Source organism: Bos grunniens, chromosome 10 (genome assembly GCF_055505025.1).
Source record: "Bos grunniens cultivar Pamir isolate PY7600 chromosome 10, Bosgru_T2T1.0, whole genome shotgun sequence".
Taxonomy (NCBI): domain Eukaryota; kingdom Metazoa; phylum Chordata; class Mammalia; order Artiodactyla; family Bovidae; genus Bos; species Bos grunniens.
In genome coordinates, this window is record NC_141174.1 from 97,092,741 (window position 1) to 97,113,389 (window position 20,649).

At 42.4% G+C, this 20,649-nt stretch overlaps 1 protein-coding gene and 1 long non-coding RNA gene across 2 annotated transcripts in view; one reads left to right on the forward strand and one right to left on the reverse strand.

The window, feature by feature from the left end:
• Positions 1-942: 942 nt before the first annotated feature.
• LOC147365453 (uncharacterized) lies at positions 943-8,483 on the reverse strand. The gene is made up of 2 exons (XR_015135566.1): positions 7,641-8,483; positions 943-1,125 (listed from the first exon to the last, which is right to left on the reverse strand). It is a non-coding gene; the product is annotated as an uncharacterized LOC147365453 (long non-coding RNA).
• A 260-nt stretch (positions 8,484-8,743) lies between these two features.
• Positions 8,744-20,649, forward strand: part of SIMC1 (SUMO interacting motifs containing 1) — an 83,696-nt gene continuing 71,790 nt past the window's right edge. Inside the window, exon 1 of the mRNA XM_086323222.1 lies at positions 8,744-9,040. Coding sequence (XP_086179348.1) covers positions 8,912-9,040 — 129 coding nt within the window. The 5' untranslated portion in view covers positions 8,744-8,911. The remainder of the gene's footprint in view (positions 9,041-20,649) is intronic.

Here is a 20,649-nt window from a genome sequence, read left to right on the forward strand (position 1 = left end):
GTTCAGGTTCTCAGGTACTCCACAAAGGCACAGACTTGGCTGGGCCTGCATTTTGTGCCCTTCCCACGTCCGAGCAGCTCAGGCGACCAGGTGCTTGGCAAGCACACTCTCCCCGGGTGGGGTGGTGCATCTTATCACCTCTCCTGTCCCAGCCGCTTGGTTTCCTGGGTGCGTAGCAGGAGCGTCGTCTCAGGTGTGCCATCTGTCTCCTCTGGTGCGCTGATCTCTGGCTGCAACCCTCCCAGCGGATGTCAAGAGTCCAGAATCCCAGGAAGTCTTCGTTAGCAACTGGGAGCCTGCTCACAGTTTGGTAGAGGATGCCGTCTCAGGGGCGAGATTGCCCCTTTCCGGCTCTGGCTGCCTCCCACCTGCCTGCCTGCCTGCCTGCCTGCCTGCCTCCCTGCCTGCCTGCCTCCCTGCCTCCAGTGGGGGATGAGCCGGTTTGCAGCCGGCTAACTCTCCTCTGGTATTCGCTCAGTCCTTTGTTCTGTGAGCCACCGGCAGTGCCTTAGGTTAGAGATTTTCATGGGAAAGTTCTGTCTCTCTCTCTTTCCTCTTTTTTTTTCTCTCTCTCTCTCTCTGGCTATCCCACAGTTTGGGTTGCTGTCTCACGTTAGCTCCCTTAGATTGAACCTCAGGGCATTCAGCCCCGGTCCTTACCCTAAGCAACTGCAGCCCACGCCTCCCTGTTCAGCCCCCACTTGCTGGTGGTGGATGCGAGCATCTGGGCTACTTTCTCTGCTAGGAGTTGCTGTTAGGCACATAATCTGTGGGTTTTATTTATATATTTATTTTTCCTCCCAGTTATGTTGCCCTCTGAGATTCCAAAACTCCCCACAGACCCGCCGGTGAGAGAGTTTCCTAGTGTTTGGAAACTTCTCTTTTAAGACTCCCTTCCCAGGATGGGTCTCTGTCCCTAATTCTTTTGTCTCTCTTTTCATCTTTTATATTTTGTCCTAACTCCTTTGGAAGACAATGGACTGACTTTCTGGGTGCCTGATGTCCTCTGCCAGCGTTCAGAAGTTGTTTTGTGGAAGTTGCTCAGCGTTCAAATGTTCTTTCGATGAATTTTTGGGGGAGAAAGTGGTCTCCCCATCCTATTCTTCCGCCATCTTCTACTGGTAACTATTGAAAAAGATAAACAGCCCAGGAGAAAAACACAATGAATAAACATTTCAAGGAAAAAAACTACAAATGGCCAATGAACATTTTTAAAGTATCCCAACTTCACTCATAATATAATAAATGCAAATCAGAACAAGATACTAATTTTAATGTATTTGATTGGCAACAACTAAAACTTTTGATAACCAGTGCTTGTGGAATTTTAGAAAACAAGTCCTCAGACACTTTTATTGGCATAATATGTACAAGCTTTCTGGAAAATAATTTGGTAATTTCATTCAAAATATAAGACACATATATCCTTTAACCCAGTCCTCACTGCTTAGGATTCTCTCTGTGGATATGCTGGCAAGACTTCTTAAGATAAATGTTGACGAGAAGAACCAATTCTGACTTTATGTTGTAATCATTTCTTTGACTTGCTTTTCATTGCGAATGCAAAAAAGTCACATACTTTGCCTTAGCACCTCATCTCCGATTCACTGGCCTGTTGTGTGGCCAGCAAAACAAGCCTGGACTCAGTAACATAAGTACATAGGTATTCTTGTAATATTATTTGTAACAGTAAAATCAAAACCTACAATAAACAAACAAGGAAAACTCTAGCAACAGTCAAAATTACCATGATAGGAAACTGATTAAATAAATTGTGGCACATTCTAACAAATGACATTTTTAGCAGCCCAGAAATATATTATATATTATATTATGGGCTTCCCAGGTAGCAGCAGTGGTAAAGAACCCACCTGCAAATACCACCTGCAAGTATAGGAGACATAAGAGATGCAGGTTTGATCCCTGGGTCAGGAAGGTCTGGAGGAAGGCATGGCAACCCACTCCAGTATTCTTGCCTGGAGAATCCCATGGACAGAGGAGCCTGGCAGGCTACAGTTCATACGGTTGCAGAGTTGGACACAACTGAAGTGACGTAGCATGCATGCATATTATATTACACTATATTATATTTTATATCTTCCTTTTAGGGAACTAACCCCATAATATATTAAATGTAAAAGCAAAGTAAGTAACTGTATACTATGATCTTTTGTGTTAAAAACAGGCAAAAAAGAGACAGAAATAAGTATATGTAAATAATTTTGTATGTTTTGAAGGATTCACAAGAAACTAAGAAAGGCATTTTAGCCTTGGGTAAATGAACTAAGAAAAGGAGGGTGGCTCTCAATATTCACTTTTTATTTTATAACTTTTTGAAAGTGAAAGTTGCTCAGTAGTGTCCGACTCTTTGCAACCCCATGGACTGGATAGTCCATGGAATTCGCCAGGCCAGAATACTGGAGTGGGTAGCCTTTCCCTTCTCCAGGAGATCTTCCCAACCCAGGGATCAAACACAGGTTTCCCGTGTTGGAGGCGGACTCTTTACTAGCTGAACCACAAGGGAAGCCAGCCCCCCAAAAAGGGAACTTTTTGTAGCATGAATTTTCTAATCTCATAGATGTGTTTCTTTTAATTCAACAAACTGTTCCATGTAGACATTCAAGGTTGGGAAAATGTTTGCTTCTCTGTGCTTTTCTATAGAATAAGAGCAAATCCCATTCTATTTTTAAAAATATTGTGGTGAGTCAAAAATGGGTTTGTATATCTATATCCACTGACACAGAAAACTATACATATTTCCTTTTTTAATTTAAAAAAACAAATTGCAATACAACGTGCATAGTATGATCCTACTTACGTAAAATTATGTGTTGGCACCTGTGGGTAATTACATTAAGAAATGTCTGGAAAGATTATCAAAGTGCATATACATTCTGCTTTGCAACCATTCTAAATTGCCTTAATTTTCTCAGAATGAGGATGCATCATCTTTGAACACAGAAGATAACAATTTTTTAATATAAATTCTGACATCTACTTGATATTTCTGCAAACTGGAAGCTGTAATGGAAATGGGAAAAGGAAAAGAAAATGATTTAAATAAAGTTATGCACACTAAGAGACTGCCTACTAAAGCAGCCCTGTGCAAAAGAGAGCAGTGACCCGAAACTGGGAGTCTATACCTGGAATTCAGCAAGGAGAACAAAGTGTTCCCTAGGGCAGGAGTGAAACCTGAGCTGGTTAGCTTTAGCATAAACAAAAGTGGGTCTGCAGGCACTAACCCTGCCACAACAACAACAAAAAAAAGAAAACTGGAAAAAAAAAAAAAAACAACTTTTAAAGATGTACATCCATCAAAAAAACAAAAAAAAGAACCCTCCATTAATAAGCCAGGTAGCCTTGCTGCTTAGAACATTTTCACTGCAAACCATGGATTCACATCTCCATACTAAAGCAGGTATGATTTTGGATAAAGCTGAAAATACATAGCATTTTGGTAAGTACATATGAATACAGATAAATATTAAAAAAAAAAAAACTCTAGAAAAGTAAGCACAGAAGCACTGAACAGGGGTGACTAGAATCAGGATGAAGAAAGTGGTTAAAGAGGGCTCTAACCTTGTCTATAATGTTTCAATTTTCTAGTAAAAGGAAAGTATTCACATGTTGTGATTAAAATACACATAAAATTCACATTGTAGCCATTTTTAAATGCACAATTCAGTAGTATATTAAAGTCGCAGTATTACACAAACTTCACCACTCTTCATTTCTAGAACTTTTTCATCATCCGAAATAGAAACTCTGCACCCATTCAATAACTCCCCATTTCCCTTCCCCCTACCTCTGATAACCAATATTTTTCTGTCTATGAATTTACCTATTAAAGGTAACTCATATTAGTAGAATCATAAAATATTTGTTCCTTTTAACAGGCTTATTATATTTAGCATAGGTTTCTCAACTTTCATCCATGGTATAGCATATGTCATATTTTCCACCCTTTTTAAGGCTGAGTAGAATTCCATTATGTGGATATGCCACATTTTGTTTATCCATTTATCTGTTGATGAACACTTGATTTCTACTTTTGGCTATTATGAATAATACTATAAAGATTGGTGGATAAGTATCTGTTTGAGTTTCTGCTTTCAATGCTTTGGGGAAAATATCTAGGAGTAGAATTGCTGGTTCATATGGTAAGTCTACCTTTTTGAGGAACTGCCAAACTGTTCTCCACAGCAGCTACATCATTTTAAATTCCCATGATTGAGGGTTCCAATTTCTCCACATCCTTGCCAAAACTTGTTTCCCACCCCACCTTCTTTCCTAAAATAATAAGCCACTGTAATGGGTGTGAAATGGTATCTCACTGTGATTTTGATTTGCATTTTTACATATTATTTTTTCATGTACTATAAATTTTTAATTAAAAATTATTTCAGAAAAAGAAAGTAAGGGATCAGGATTTCTTTTCTTGATTCATAGACAAGAGATATTTTTTCTTCATTGCTAAACTCTGTGGCAATGCTTGCTCCTTGGAATAAAAGCTATGACAAACCTAGACAACGTATTAAAAAGCAGAGACATTACTTTGCCAACAAAGGTCTGTCTAGTCAAAGCTATGGTTTTTCCAGTAGTCATGTATGGGTGTGAGAGTTGGATCATAAAGAAGGCTGAGCACCAAAGAACTGATGCTTTTGAACTGCGGTGTTGGAGAAGACTCTTGAGTGTCCTTTGGACTTCAAGGAGATCAAAGCAGTCAATCCTAAAGGAAATTAGTTCTAAATATTCATTGGAAGGACTGATGCTGATATTGAAACTCCAATACTTTGGCTGCTTGATGTGAAGAGTTGAATCATTAGAAAATACCTTGATGCTGGGAAAGACTGAAGGCAGGAGGAAAAGGAGACGACAGAGGATGAGATGGTTGGATGGTATCACCAACGTAACACACATGAGTTTGAGCAAGCTCCAAGAGATGGTGAAGGACAGGGACGCCTGGCGTGCTGCAGTCCATAGGGTTCCAAAGATCTGGATTCAACTGAGTGACTGAATAACAACAAAACACTGTGGAGATTGAGGCCAGGGCTGTCTTGCTCACTGTTGCATTCCTAACCCCTAACAAGGTGCCTGGCACCTAGTGGGAACTCATTTATTAGAGTATACACTTGAGGAATAAATGGCTGCATTATCCTCCCAATTTATGTATGATAGAGGGGAATAAGTCATGAAGAAGTGTCACCTTGAAAAACAGACACACAAATATTATTCAGCCATAAAAAAAGAAGAAAATCCTACCATTTGGGACCATATGGATAGATCTTGAGGGCACTATGCTAAGTGAAATAGTTGTACAGAGGAAGATAAATACTCTATGATCTCACTTACACGTGAAATCTAAAAACATCAAACTTACAGAAAATAAGAGTAGAATGGGGGCTGCTGGTGTCTGGGGGCTGGGGAAGATGTTGGTTAAAATTACAACCTTTCAATTATAAGATGAATAAGTTCCAGGGATCTAATGCATAGCATGATGACTACAGATAACAATACTGTATAATATACTTGAACATTTCTTTACTGTTCTCACCATAAAAACAAAAACAAAATGGTTATTATGTGACATAAAAGATGTGCTGTGCTATGTGTTAAATAAAAAGTCAGTTGTCCCTGACTCTTTGTGACTCAATGGACCATAGACTGCCAGCCTCCTCTCTCCATGGGTTTCTTCAAGCAAGAATACATGGAGTGGGGCATGGGGTGGATTTGCCATGCCCTCCTCCAGGGAATCTTCCTGACCCAGAGGTTGAACCCAAATCTCTTACGTCTCCTGCACTGGCAAGTGGGTTCTTTATCACTAGTGCTACCTGGGAAAAGATGTGTTAACTAACCTTATTGTGGCAAACACTTCTCAACATATACATACATCAAAACATCACACATTTAAAACTTACACAATGTTATATGTCAATTGTATCTCATTAAATCTGGAAAAAATAAGTCACCCAGAAGAAAAAGAAAAATACACATACATACTAATTTCTGAAAAAGACATCATCATAAATTTGGAAGTCTTGAGTAAACAGCCTACTTCAAGAAAGATCCAGGATGGCCAAGAAAACATAAGTGACACTACTTATGGCTTTAAGAAAGGCAACTTCAGGGCCAGTATTCCTCCATTTAGGTTGCCAGCTAAGGACAAGGAACTTTGCAAGTGTGCTCACATTACATTCCCAGGGATTCTATATTTCTTGAGTTTCAGGCAGGATGGCTGATGAGAAAGATACATACAATCAGAAAACTGCTGTACCCCTAAAGTCTTATCACTATTTATATGCTTGAAAGTCAGCTACTAATATTAATCACTTTATCATATTTTCTGCAACAGAGGTAGATATTTGAATTTTTTCCAATTAGTTCATATATCCATGAATGAACATCACTTATTGTAGATAGCAACCATCCATTTGCTTTTCCCTAGCTAAAGAAGATGCAAGCCATTCATCTTGTTCTCAAATCCCTTCGCACAAGTTTAAAATGCAATAAACTACTCTCTCTACTCCCCAAGAGTAGAGAGTCTCAAAGTCACTGAACTATTGCCTCCACAAGCCCCTGATAACCTTTGTGGTGAAGGAAGGAGGGAGAGAGCTAGTTGATGCTGACAGAAGGGCACCAAGATGGGAGTTGCCTGCATTCCTTTCCTCCTTGAGTTACCCATGTAAATTCTCCATGCATGAGTCAATTGTAGAGCACAGGAGATGGCCGAGACTTCAGTCCCTTGCTATCGCTCCCCAAAAAGCTCCTCTAGACAAGGATTTCCCAACAAAAGGCTATATGTTAGACTACCCCTGGCAGGGACTGATGGGGATGTCCTGGGAGAAAGAGTTGAGACTGACCCCTCCTACATTAGAGAGTGCACAGGGGAGGCTTCAGAAAGCAAGGATGTTCCCAGTCCAAGTAAGAGAGCTGGCATCTGGACTCCTGACACATTGGGAGAACTGTTACTAAAGTAGCAAAAACCAGAAGAAAATGAGCCGACAACTCTTCATACAAAGTCTTGCAGAGAACATTCTTTCTCCCTTCTCCTCATCCTTACTTAGCAGGAGCAAGAGCTAAGGCGAGAAACCTAAAGACGCAAGTGAGTGCAAGAATTATTTAGGGGGTAAAAGAGACAGGATTTATTGAGAGCATAAAGCTCAGATTTCTGACTTGAGCAATTACTGGCTGATCACTGAAGGAGGGAACACAGAGAAGAAACAGGCTTTATTTCTGGAGAACAGGGTAGGGGACACGTATTTTTGAGTTCACTTTTGGGCAGACTCAACTTGAGATGCCCGTGGGGCTCAACAGACATTTGGATATATACATCCGGAACTCTGAAGACAGGGCTGGACTGAAGATAAACATATGGGAGCCACCACCATAAAAAGTGTCATTAAAGCATGCAAATGGTTGAGATTGTGTAGGGAGAGTATGCGAAGGTCATGAGGAACTCTATGATTTAAGGAGTAAGTTAGAGGACTTACTAAGTAAGTCAGCTAAGGAGAATGAAAAGAAGTTGTAACAGAGGTGCGAGTCACAGAAACCCAGAAAAGAAGTTAAACTAAATGTTTGATGGCATTTGGTGAAGATAAAAAACTTAATGAATCCCTTCACAAGGATGATTTCAAACATACCATCAGAACATCCGAAATCTGTTGGCCACTGGCCTGTGGGTTTTCGATGCAGTGGACCCCACAATAGCAGCATTGACATCACCTAGGATCTCGTTAAAAATGAATTTGGGCGGCCCCACCTCATACCTACTAAATCAGGAAGTCTGGGGTGGGGTCCAGGAGTCTGTTTTTACAGGCCTCCTGGGTGATTCTGATCCTCACTAAAGCTTAAGAATCGCTGCTCTAGAAGGTGCTTAGATAGCACCTGATAGCCATTCCTTTAGGAACCAATCCCCTTTCTGATAAACTCATTTTCCTTTGGATCTGTTAATACCATGTTGCCAAACTGCTAGAGCCTGAGCAGCAAGATTGGGTCAATAGTCCACATTTATTGTAACACAATTCCTATCCTATACCAACTACGGACCACTTCTCCTTCCACTGGGTTATCTTTTTTGCTCTTCATCACAACTAATTATTCACAATGTCTGCTCCTTCACTGCTTCTCTTGGTGCATTTTTTTTTCCCTTGGTGCATTTTTTTTTTACAATCTCTGATCCTGCTATCAACTGAACAAATCTCTAAATCTCAGTTTAAAATCCTGAGTGACATGGATTGTTGGTGAAACCTGCAAATTGGTACAGTTTAGTATTCTGCCTCACTTATCGAAACAGCAAAAGCGCCTTCGACTCAGTATTTCCACTTCTGGGAAGTGATCCTAGAGAGGGGCCTGCACGTGTGCACAAAGAAAGGGGCCTTTCTCCCCCTACTCAACCAAAGGCCAGCTGACCCACCCTCAGCCACTCCCCTCTACCTAACCGCACCCCGCCAGTCCAAGCCTGGGTCCCATCCTCAAAGGGCCTCTCCGGGTGAGTCCGTTGAAGCCCTTTACGGTGATCAGAAAGGCTTATTCACACCTCACTTCACACTGGAATCAGTTGGAAGCAGCGGGGAAAGCCCTCACAGCCTCAGCGTCCCGCACGACCGGCCCCAACACCAGCCCAAGCCTGCTGCGACTTGATCTTTTCCCCTTCTCCGTTTTCTCCTCGGGAAGGGAGGGCCAGGGCCACTGCCAAGTACCGTGACGGCGGCCCTCCGGCCGCCGCCGGCCGCCAGCCGCCAGGGGGCGGGCCCCCGGAGGGCAGGGGGCGGGGCCGGCGGGGAGGGAAGGGGCGGGGCCGGTGGGCTGATAGCTCCGGTCGTCGTCGGCCCCTACCTCAGCAGCAGGAACCGAAGTCGCTGCCGCTTGGCTCACTGGTCGCCCGCGCGCTGTCTCGGCCGGTCCCGCAGCCATGGAGGACTTCATTGTGATCTCGGACGACAGCGGCTCCGAGAGCTCCGGGGGGACCCGCCCGAGCCGGGCGCGGAGGCTCCGCCGGGCCCTGTCCCGGACCCCCGGCGCGCTGCCCCGCCGGACTGTGGTGAGTGAGCGAGCCGCCGCTCGCCGAGCCCCGCTGCGGCCGGAGCCGTCTGCCGCTCGTACATCCCTCGGCCCAGCCCGCTGCTTTCCGCGGCTCCGCCGCCCGCCCCCGGGCGCCTTACAGCTGCAGCCGCTTCCCGCCTTCCCGATGCGTCCCGCCCGGAGGAGCGCGGCGGGCCCCGGGTTGAGACGCTGGGCCTCCCGGGCTCCGCGCTCAAGCCCGAGAGCGGCTGAGGCTGGAGAGTGGCCGCCGGGCACATGGACGAGGTCCTGGCGCGCCAGGTGCGGGGGTCGCTGGAGCCCACAGCCGCGGCGGTCCTCAGGCCAGGCCGCGGGCTGCCCTGAGCCTTGGGCGGGGGCCAGGGACACACGGGGTCCTCTGGAGAGACCCGGACCTCGAGGAGGGCGTGCGGGAGCGCGTAATTGTTTGGCCTGTGGTGTGTACAGATGTGTGCAGGGAGGTAACAGGAGCCCGGGCGGGGAGGGAGGGAAGCTGGGGCCTGGGCCCGACGGTGGCCAAGCTCCAGGGCCTGGCAGTCGAGCGAGGGGCAGGATTTTGGAGTTGTGCGGGAGGGCAGTTTATGGCGCTTCGCAAACATTTACCAAGCTCTAAAGGAATAGGGAGGGAAACATCCACGATTTCTTTACCCCTTGGGCTCGTTAGTCTTTGTCCTTCTGCCTAAAGTGGTGAATAAAACATCTATGGTTCCTGCCTTTCTAGAATCCTCCACAGATATTTATTGAGCCCCTACTATGGGCCAGGTGTACTAAGAGCTGGGGATACGATGAAGAACACAACATCCTGGCTTGTCATAGAAGGTGATAGAATCAACAAGTAGTTATAGAATACTCAAAGGATGGAAGGTGGGCGGGGCTTTTTCTGTATCAGGAGACTCTCAACATCAGACTTCCAACAATCTTCCTAGCCTTCTAATTAGCCACACCCCAGAAATAAAAGAATTGTTATTTGTAGTGTTATTTGTAAACGCCTTTCTTCCTATGTAAGTACTTAATCAAGACAAGTTCAGCTTCTGCTCCTCCAGTCCCCTTCCCAGCGTTTTTAGTCCCTAAGCCTCCACTGTGAGCCACTTCTGTGTCTCAGGTATAGTGTTAAATCTAGGAGGTCACTATAAGAATGAATGGCATGTAAAACCAATTAACTTACACTGCTGTGTTGCCATGGTTCAAGCAAGAGGAATTCCCTATAACTTTCAGTAAAGAATTTAGAAGAGATGGACAGACAAGAGATTTGCAAGGTAAAAGTGACTGGATGTCCCTAGTACAGTGTGGGGGACATACTAGATATATTTGTTGGATGAAAGAATGGTTGACGGAATGGGGAAGAGAGCAGTTCAGACAGTCGTTTGATGGTGAGAGTGAATATAACAGAAGCAGACTTGAGGTGGCAGAAAAGCTGCATTCAGTTTGGACCTCAGAGGACTTGAACTCTGGAGAACAGTCAGGATTGGAGGGATTTGGTAATCATCTAAATAGAAAAAAGCACTGAAGGTCTAATTAAGATTGAGATAATCAAGGGAAAGAATGTAAAAAGAAAAAAGGTGGAAGAAAAAAGTACTGCAGAATAACCCTCAACTGCCTCTCCTAGTTTTTCCTCTTCCCTCCTCCTCCTTCTCTCAGTCCCCCTTTAACTTTGTACTTCATACCAACTTTGCTTTTTCCTCCCAAGGGGTGTCCACCTCCGGTCATCCTGAGCCAGCTTCCTTCTTCAAGTGTCCAAATGTCATCCTTAGCCAAGTCTGTGGTATGTGCTATAACCCTTCTTGCACATACATAGGGGTGCTCACAAAATTCCCCTCCTCCTCTGTGACCACTCAATCAAGCATTTTGAGTTGGAGCCGTTTAGAACTGAAGAGAAGTGAAAGGCATGTTCCAGAGTAGCACCCATTGTAAATCTCGCTTCTCCACATACTTACTCCAGCTTTCTCAGATCTCCTGGCTGGTTCTCCTTTTATGCTTCTTGCAAGTTATAAGGGTGGTAGGATAACCACACAAAATATCAGAGACATTAAGAGACTCTCAAGCACCTTTGTCCAGCTTTTCCTCAAGGCCCTGAGGTCAGAGAAACCTCTGTTTGAATCAAGAACTCCCCTAACTCTACTTCCCAATCCACCCAACAGCTCTAGAAGCTTTGGCAAGTTCTGTTGTCTCTTTCAGCTTCTGCATTTGAGAACATTAATACCCACCTGGCAGGATCATTAGAAGGTTTTTAATGAAACAATGCAAGGATAGTGCCCAGCATAAATGATAGCTTTTGCTACACTTTATGCTGTTTTCTCAAGCTTGGCAAGCAATGAAATAAAAGAAACAAGTTTTGTGGGTTTTTTTCCCTTTTTTGCAAATATTGACTGAGGGGAAACAACTTGCTTGAATTCAGGAAATCAAAAAGCCACCTCCTATGCTGAAGTTGATGTTTCTGAACTTCTGGCTCTTAACCTGGGCTTTAGACTTCAGTAAGGTGATGAAATGTGTCTGTGTTTTTTATATTTATTGCTTCCTCCTCTCCCCCCACACACACATTTATAAAAGCAGAACATGTTCAGCTAATTTTGGTTGGCCTAATTACAAAGATTGAGAAATGTATACAAAAGAAAATTTAAATTGCCATTAATCTCACCATGCAAAGATAACCAATGCTAACATTTTGAAGTATGCCTGCTTAAACATTTCTTTGTGAGTGCCAGTGTGTGCTCATACATACCCATGTGTCTCCCACATGGGAGACACATGTGTTTTTGCAAAAATGAAATCTTGCTATACTTTTTTTTTGTTCGCCTTTTTGTCTTAATATACTTTTCTACATCAACAAATATACATTTTCACCAATATTTATAATGTATTCCATTGTACAGATTTATAATTACATGTACCTTTTCCTATAAATGGGTATTATGCTGCCATTTCTAAATTTTCTCTATTATAAAACAAATCAGAAATTTCCTCATAAATAATCTTTGTACCTTTGTTCATTTGTTTGTTTAGGATAAGTTCCTCTTAGAAGTGAGATTGCTGAGTCTAAAGGTATGCCCTCTTCAGGAACTTTTGATATATATTGTCAAATTTCCTACGGAAATTGTACACCAATTATATTCGCACAGTACCCCTTTCTCTACTATTTACTCACCCCTGCTGCTGCTACTGCTGCTAAGTCGCTTCAGTCGTGTCCGACTCTGTGCGACCCCATAGACGGCAGCCCACCAGGCTCCTCCATCCCTGGGATTTTCCAGGCAAGAACACTGGAGTGGGTTGCCATTTCCTTCTCCAATGCATGAAAGTGAAAAGTGAAAGTGAAGTCGCTCAGTCATGTCCGACTCCTAGCGACCGCATGGACTGCAGCCTACCAGGCCCCTCCGTCCATGGGATTTTCCAGGCAAGAGTACTGGAGTGGGGTGCCATTGCCTTAGATACCGTCAATTTACCGAATATGTAAATAATTATGGAACACTTAGTATATGCCAGACACTCTTGTTGGCATATAGTTGCTAAGAATACAGCTAAAAATACAAAACCAAGTCCCTGTTTTTGTGGAGATTTCATTTTAGTCAGAGGGAAACAAAGAGTAAACAATCACATAGGTGTCCTGTCAGATGATACGCAGAGTTTTAGAAAGAAAAGTAAGGCATTTTTGGTTTTTCAGTATTTGCTGGTTTGATAGCTAGATTCTGTGAACTTTCATGGTTTAATTTTTTTTCTTTGGTTGTAGGTAGTGATTCATTCTCTCATTAAATACTTTTTGAGCACATGCTCTGCCCCTGGGTACCAAAGGTGAACAAGGTGACAGTGAACCTGTGTTCTAGTGGGGAAATAGCAATAAACTAAGAACTGAGTGAACAATATAATAGAGAACAACTTGGGTGGATTTGGGAACGTTAGATTGTGTCTTCAAAGAAGGCCTCTCTGAAGAGTTAATATTTGATCTGAGAACAAAATGACAGATTTGTTATGAGAAGATCTTGGGGAATTAAGTAACAGCAAAGGGTGTAGCAAAAGCAAAGATTAGAAATAAGAAGGAGCATGACTAACTGGAGGAATCAAAAGGCCAGTGGGGCTAGAATGTAAGAGACAGACAGAGTTGGAAGTGATGAGAAGTAGGTGGACTAGACTATATAAAGCCTGTAGGTCATGATAAGGAATTTGGATTTTACTCTTATGTAACAAGAAATCTTTGAAGGGTCTTAAGCAGGGGAATAACATGATCTAATTTACATTTTTAAAAAGTGACTTTAGCTACTGTGAGAAGAAAAGACTGTAAGGTAGGGTGACCATATAATTTATCATCCAGATGGGGATCCTTTTGCAAATGAAAGAGGTTGCTAACTGGACAGGGTGTCAAACAACAGGTAAAAGCTGAAACTGTCCCATACAAACCAGTTTCACCTTACTGTAAGGGGACAAAAGTGGAATCAAAGAGATTTGTCTTGGAGGTTGCAGCAGTAGTCCAGACCAGAGATCATCGTAGCTTTGTAGGTGGTGCGACTAGATAACTGGAGGGTTATGGAAGGTACCAATGAAGTAAAATCAACTGGTCATAAAACAGCAGGACCCTGTGGTCATTGCCTCGTACGTCCTCTGCCTGCCTTTTGTCTGTGGAAAAACTCTAGCTACATAGTAAGTTTAATCAGAGAAGTGAGAACATGCAGAAACAAAGGAAAGCAGTCAAGGAGACCAAGTAATGATAATTTAGTCTGTAAACAAAGTCAAGGACCTTTCCTTCCTTCACAGGCACTATAGATAATATTCTGAGCCAAATCCTGTGAGCTGTCTTATGGTTACTGAAACCCCAACCAGGTAGAAGTTAACCACATAATGACCAGACTGTAACCATGACATAAGCTGCCACAATTCCAAGAATTGGCTTCAAAGAAGTGAGAACAAACCAACACTGAAACTGAAGACTAACTGTACTTAAAATAATCAAGGTGACACTGATCAGACCACTGATGACCAATTTCAAGATGATTGTCAGAGTTGACTGTACAGTTTCTGCATGTAGCCCCTTCCCTCAGCCTATAAAAGCTCTTGTCCACTGATTTTCAGGGGGCGGAGTTGGCCTTTGGACAGGTGTCCACCCTCTACACCCCCCATACCCTAGCTGCTGGCATCCAAAATAAAGCAAACTTCCCTTTCCAACAACCTTGCCCCTTTATTGACTTTTTGAACGACAAGCAGCCAGACCCTGCTTTTGGTTACAGTCCTGATCCTTGGTTGTGGTTAATGAGGGGAAGGGGGGATTCCTGAATGATGCCTTGGTTTGTCCCTAGCAACTGGATGCAGGTTGGTGTCAGTCACTGACATGAGGATGTCTTGAGGAGGAACAGGGTTAGAGGAAGGATTCATGAATTCTTAAATGTAGTGTGCTATATATGTGTGAATGTGTGTGTGTATAGTTTATGTGAGTTAATTGCCTGTTCTTGTCCTGGTGGATTTTTTGTGGATTTTTTTGTTTTTGTTTTTACTAATTTGTCAGTTTTACTTGGACTTCTCAGGTGGCACTAGTGGTAAAGAGACAAAAGAGATGTGGGTTCAATCCCTGGGTTGGGAAGATCCCTGGAGAAGGAAATAGCAACCCACTCCCATATTGTCTGGAGAATCCCATGGACAGAGGAGCCTGGCAGGCTGCAATCAGTAGAGTCAGATATGACTGAAGCAAATTAGCATAGTTTTACTTACATAGTAAAGACTTTTTATAGATTGGATTGGGTCCTCCAAAAAGATGTGTTGAAGCCCCCGCTGCCACTACAGAATGTGACTTTATTTGAAAATCAAGTCATTGCAGATGTAATCAGTGAAGATGAGATCATAGAAAGTAAGGTGGACACTTAGTCTGATATAAGTAATATCTTTATAAGATGTGAAGACAGAGAACACTGTGAGACTATGGGAGTTATGCAATTGCAAATCAATGAACACCAGAAGGTAAGAGAAGGGCACAGAACAGTTTCTCTCGACAGCATTTAAGAGAGCATTTCCTGCAGACACCTTAATTTTGAACTTCTGAGCCTCCAGAACTGTGAAAAACAATAAAAAGACCAGGAACAAGTCAAGGACATCCTCTCTCACCAATGCTTTTCAGCATAATACTGGAAGCCCTTGCTGATGTTATTAGGCAAGAAAAAGTATACACATTAGGAAAGAAGAAATAAAATTTTTACTCAAAGATGTCATTGTTGCCTATGTAGAAAAAATCCAAAAGAATTAGCAACCAAAAAAAAAATTACTAGTAAGTAATAATAGCAACATTGTAGGATGCAAGGTCACTTTACAAAAGTCATCACTTTCCCATATACCAGCAATGAACAAGGGGAATTTGAAATTAAAAACATAATACCATTTACATCAAAACTGTAAAAATGAAATGCAAATCTCATAAAACATCTACAAGAGAGATCTATATGAGGAGAATTATAAAACTGATAAAATATATCAAAGAAGAAATAAATAAATGGAGATATATTCCATGTTCTAGAAAAACATCTGCTTTATTGACTATGCCAAACCCTTTGACCGGATCACAACAAACTGGAAAATTCTGAAAGAGATGGGAATACCAGACCACCTGACCTGCCTCCTGAGAAATCTGTATGCAGGTCAAGAAGCAACAGTTAGAACTGGACATGGAACAACAGACTGGTTCCAGATTGGGAAAGGAGTACGTCAAGGCTGTATATTGTCATCCTGCTTATTTAACTTATATGCAGAGTACATCATGTGAAATGCTGGGCTGGATGAAGCACAAGCTGGAATCAAGATTGCTGGGAGAAATATCAATAACCTCAGATATGCAGATGACACCACCCTTATGCAGAAAGCAAAGAGGAACTGAAGAGCCTCTTGATGAAAGTGAAAGAGGAGAGTGATGCTTAAAACTCAACATTCCAAAAACTAAGATCATTGCATCCAGTCCCATCACTTCATACCAGATAGATGGGGAAACAATAGAAACAGTGACAGACTTTATTTTCTTGGGCTCCAAAATCACTGCAGATGGTGACTGCAGCCAAGAAATTAAAAGACTCTTGCTCCTTGGAAGAAAAGCTATGACCAACCTAGACAGCATATTAAAAAGCAGAAACGTTACTTTGCCAACAAAGATCTATTTTGTCAAATCTATGGTTTTTCCAGTAGTCATATATGGATGTGAGAGTTGGATCATAAAGAAAGCTGAGTGCTGAAGAATTGATGCTTTTGAACTGTGGTGTTGGAAAAGACTCTTGAAAGTCCCCTGGACTGCAAGGAGATCAAACCAGTCAATCCTAAAGGAAATCAGTCCTGAATATTCATTGGAAGGACTGATATGGAAGCTGAAACTCCAATACTTTGGCCACCTGATGAGAAGAACTGACTCACTGTAAAAGACTTTGATGCTGGGAAAGATTGCAGGCAGGAGGAGAAGGAGACAGCAGAGGATAAGATGGTTGGATGCATCACCAACTTGATGGACGGTGAGTTTGAGCTAGCTCTGGGAGTTGGTGATGGATAAGAAAGCCTGGTGTGCTGCAGTTCATGGAGTTGCAAAGAGTCAGACATGACTAAGTGACTGAACTGAACTGATTCCATGTTCATGGAAAGGAAAACAATATTGTTAAATGTCAGTTCTTATGAACCTTATCTATAGATTCAATGCAATCCTGATCAAAATTCTAGCAAGTTATTTTGTAGGTATTAGTAAACTGATTAACGTTTATATGGAGAGGCCGGAGAAGGCAATGGCACCCCACTCCAGTACTTTTGCCTGGAGAATCCCATGGATGGAGGAGCCTGGTAGGCTGTAGTCCCTGGGGTCACTAAGAGTCGGACACAACTGAGCGACTTCGCTTTCACTTTTCACCTTCATGCATTGGAGAAGGAAATGGCAACCCACTCCAGTGTTCTTGCCTAGAGAATCCCAGGGACAGGGGAGCCTGGTGGCTGCCATCTATGGGGTCACACAGAGTCGGACACGACTGAAATGACTTAGCATAGCATAGCATGGAGAGGCAATTTGTTGTTGTTCAGTCACTTAGTCATGTCTGACTGTTTGAGACCCCATGGCCTGTAGCATGCCAGGCTTCCCTGTCCTTCATTATCTCCTTGAATATGCTTGAACTCATGTCCATTGAGTTGGTAATACTCTCCAACCATCTCACCTTCTGCTGCCCCCTCCTCCTCCTGCCCTCAATCATTCCCAGCATCAGAGTCTTTTCCAGTGAGTTGGCTGTTTGCATCAGATGGACAAAGTGTTGGAGCTTCAGCTTCAGCATCAGTTCTTCCAATGAATATTCAGTGTTGATTTCCTTTAGGATTGACTGATTTGATCTCCTTGCTGTCCAAGGGACTCCCAAATCTTCTCCAGCACCACAATTTGAAAGCATTCCTTCAGCACTCAGCCTTCTTTATGGCCCAACTTTCACATCCATACATGACTACTGGAAAAACCATAGCTTTGAGTATATGGACTTTTGTCAGCAAAGTGATGCCTGTGCTTTTTAATATGTTATCTAGGTTTGTCATAGCATTCCTTCCAGGGAGCAAACATCTTAATTTCATGACTACAGTCACAATCCACCATGATTTTGGAGCCCAAGAAAATAAAATCTGCCACTGTTTCCACTTTTTCCCCTTCTATTTGCCATGAAGTGATGGGACCAGATATCACAATCTTAGTTTTTTGAATGTTGAGTTTTAAGCCAGCTTTTTCACTCTGTTCTTTTCAGCCTCATCAAGAGGCTCTTTAATTCTTCTTCACTTTATGCCATTAGAGTGGTATCATCTGCACATCTGAGGTTTAGGTAATCTTTTTATTTATTTATTTTGAAGGATAATTGCTTTACAGAAATTTTGTTGTTTTCTGTCAAACATCAGCATGAATCAGCCATAGGTATACATATATCCCTTCCCTCTTGAACCTCCCTCTCATCTCCCTCCCCATCCCACCCCTGTAAGTTGATACAGAGCCCCTGTTTGAGTTCCATGAGACATCATGCAAATTCCCATTGGCTATCTATTTTACATATGGTAATGTAAGTTTCCGTGTTACTCTCTCCATATGTCTAATCCTTTCCTCCCCTCTCCCTGTGTCCATAAGTCGGTTCTCTATGTCTGTGTCTCCATTGCTGCCTTGCAAATCAATTCATTGGTACCATCTTTCTAGATTCCATAAATTTGCTTTAGTATACAGTATTTATCTTTCTCTTTATGACTTACTTCACTCTGTATAATAGGCTCTAGGTTTATCCACCTCATTAGACTGGACTCAAATGCGTTCCTTTTTATGGCTAAGTAATAACCATTATGTATGTGTACCATAATTTCTTTATCCAGTCATCTGTTGATATACATCTAGGTTGCTTCCATTTTCTAGGTATTGTAAATAGTGCTGTAGTGAACATTGTCTCCCAGTGATCTTGGTTCCAGTTGTGATTCATTCAGCCCAGCATTTCACACGATGTACTCTTCATATAAGTTAAACAAACAGCATGACGATATACAGCCTTGATGTGGTCCTTTCCCAATTTTGAACCAGTCCATTGTTCCATGTCTGGTTCTAACTGTTGCTTCTTGATCCACAGACAGGTTTCTCAGGAGACAGGTAAGGTGGTCTGGTATTCCCTTTCTCTTTGCTGCTGCTGCTGCTAAGTCGCTTCAGTTGTGTCCGGCTCTGTGTGACCCCAGAGACGGCAGCCCACCAGGCTTTCCCATCCCTGGGATTCTCCAGGCGAGAACACGAGTGGGTTTCCATTTCCTTCTCCAGTGCATGAAAGTGAAAAGTGAAAGTGAAGTTGCGCAGTCATGTCTGACTCTTCGCAACCCCATGGACTGCAGCCTACCAGGCTCCTCCGTCCATGGGATTTTCCAGGCAAGAGTACTGGAGTGGGGTGCCATTGCCTTCTCCGCCCTTTCTCTTTAAGAAGATGCAATAACCAACTGAATATTGGGGAAGAGCAAAGTCAGAGGTCTGCCACTTTTGACTTCAAAACTTATTACAAACCACAGTAATCAAAACAATATAGAATTGGTAAAAGAATAGACAAAATAGATCAGTGGAACACCATAGAAAGCCCAGAAATAGACCCAAATTACTCTAGTCAACTAATCTTTGACAGTGGAGCTAAAGTAATAGAATGGAACAAAGATAGTCTTTTATTTTTTTTTTAATTTTATTTTATTTTTAAACTTTACAATATTGTATTAGTTTTGCCAAACATCAAAATGAATCCGCCACAGGTATACCCGTGCTCCCCATCCTGAACCCTCCTCCCTCCTCCCTCCCCATACCCTCCCTCTGGGTCGTCCCAGTGCACCAGCCCCAAGCATCCAGTATCGTGCATCGAACCTGGACTGGCGACCTGTTTCATACATGATATTCTACATGTTTCAATGCCATTCTCCCAAATCTCCCCACCCTCTCCCTCTCCCACAGAGTCCATAAGACTGATCTATACATCAGTGTCTCTTTTGCTGTCTCGTTCACAGGGTTATTGTTACCATCTTTCTAAATTCCATATATATGTGTTAGTATACTGTATTGGTGTTTTTCTTTCTGGCTTACTTCACTCTGTATAATAGGTTCCAGTTTCATCCATCTCATTAGAACTGATTCAAATGTATTCTTTTTAATGGCTGAGTAATACTCCATTGTGTATATGTACCACAGCTTTCTTATCCATTCATCTGCTGATGGGCATCTAGGTTGCTTCCATGTCCTGGCTATTATAAAACAGTGCTGCAATGAACATTGGGGTACACTTGTCTCTTTCCCTTCTGGTTTCCTCAGTGTGTATGCCCAGCAGTGGGATTGCTGGATCATAAGGCAGATCTATTTCCAGTTTTTTAAGGAATCTCCACACTGTTCTCCATAGTGGCTGTACTAGTTTGCATTCCCACCAACAGTGTAAGAGGGTTCCCTTTTCTCCACACCCTCTCCAGCATTTATTGCTTGTAGACTTTTGGATCGCAGCCATTCTGACTGGCGTGAAATGGTACCTCATAGTGGTTTTGATTTGCATTTCTGTGATAATGAGTGATGTTGAGCATCTTTTCATGTGTTTGTTAGCCATCTGTATGTCTTCTTTGGAGAAATGTCTATTTAGTTCTTTGGCCCATTTTTTGATTGGGTCATTTATTTTTCTGGAGTTGAGCTATAGGAGTTGGTTGTATATTTTTGAGATTAGTTGTTTGTCAGTTGCTTCATTTTCTATTATTTTCTCCCATTCTGAAGGCTGCCTTTTCACCTTGCTAATAGTTTCCTTTGTTGTGCAGAAGCTTTTAAGTTTAATTAGGTCCCATTTGTTTATTTTTGCTTTTATTTCCAATATTCTGGGAGGTGGGTCATAGAGGATCCTGCTGTGATGTATGTCGGAGAGTGTTTTGCCTATGTTCTTCTCTAGGAGTTTTATAGTTTCTGATCTTACATTGAGATCTTTAATCCATTTTGAGTTTATTTTTGTGTATGGTGTTAGAAAGTGTTCTAGTTTCATTCTTTTACAAGTGGTTGACCAGTTTTCCCAGCACCACTTGTTAAAGAGATTGTCTTTAATCCATTGTATATTCTTGCCTCCTTTGTCAAAGATAAGGTGTCCATATGTGCATGGATTTATCTCTGGGCTTTCTATT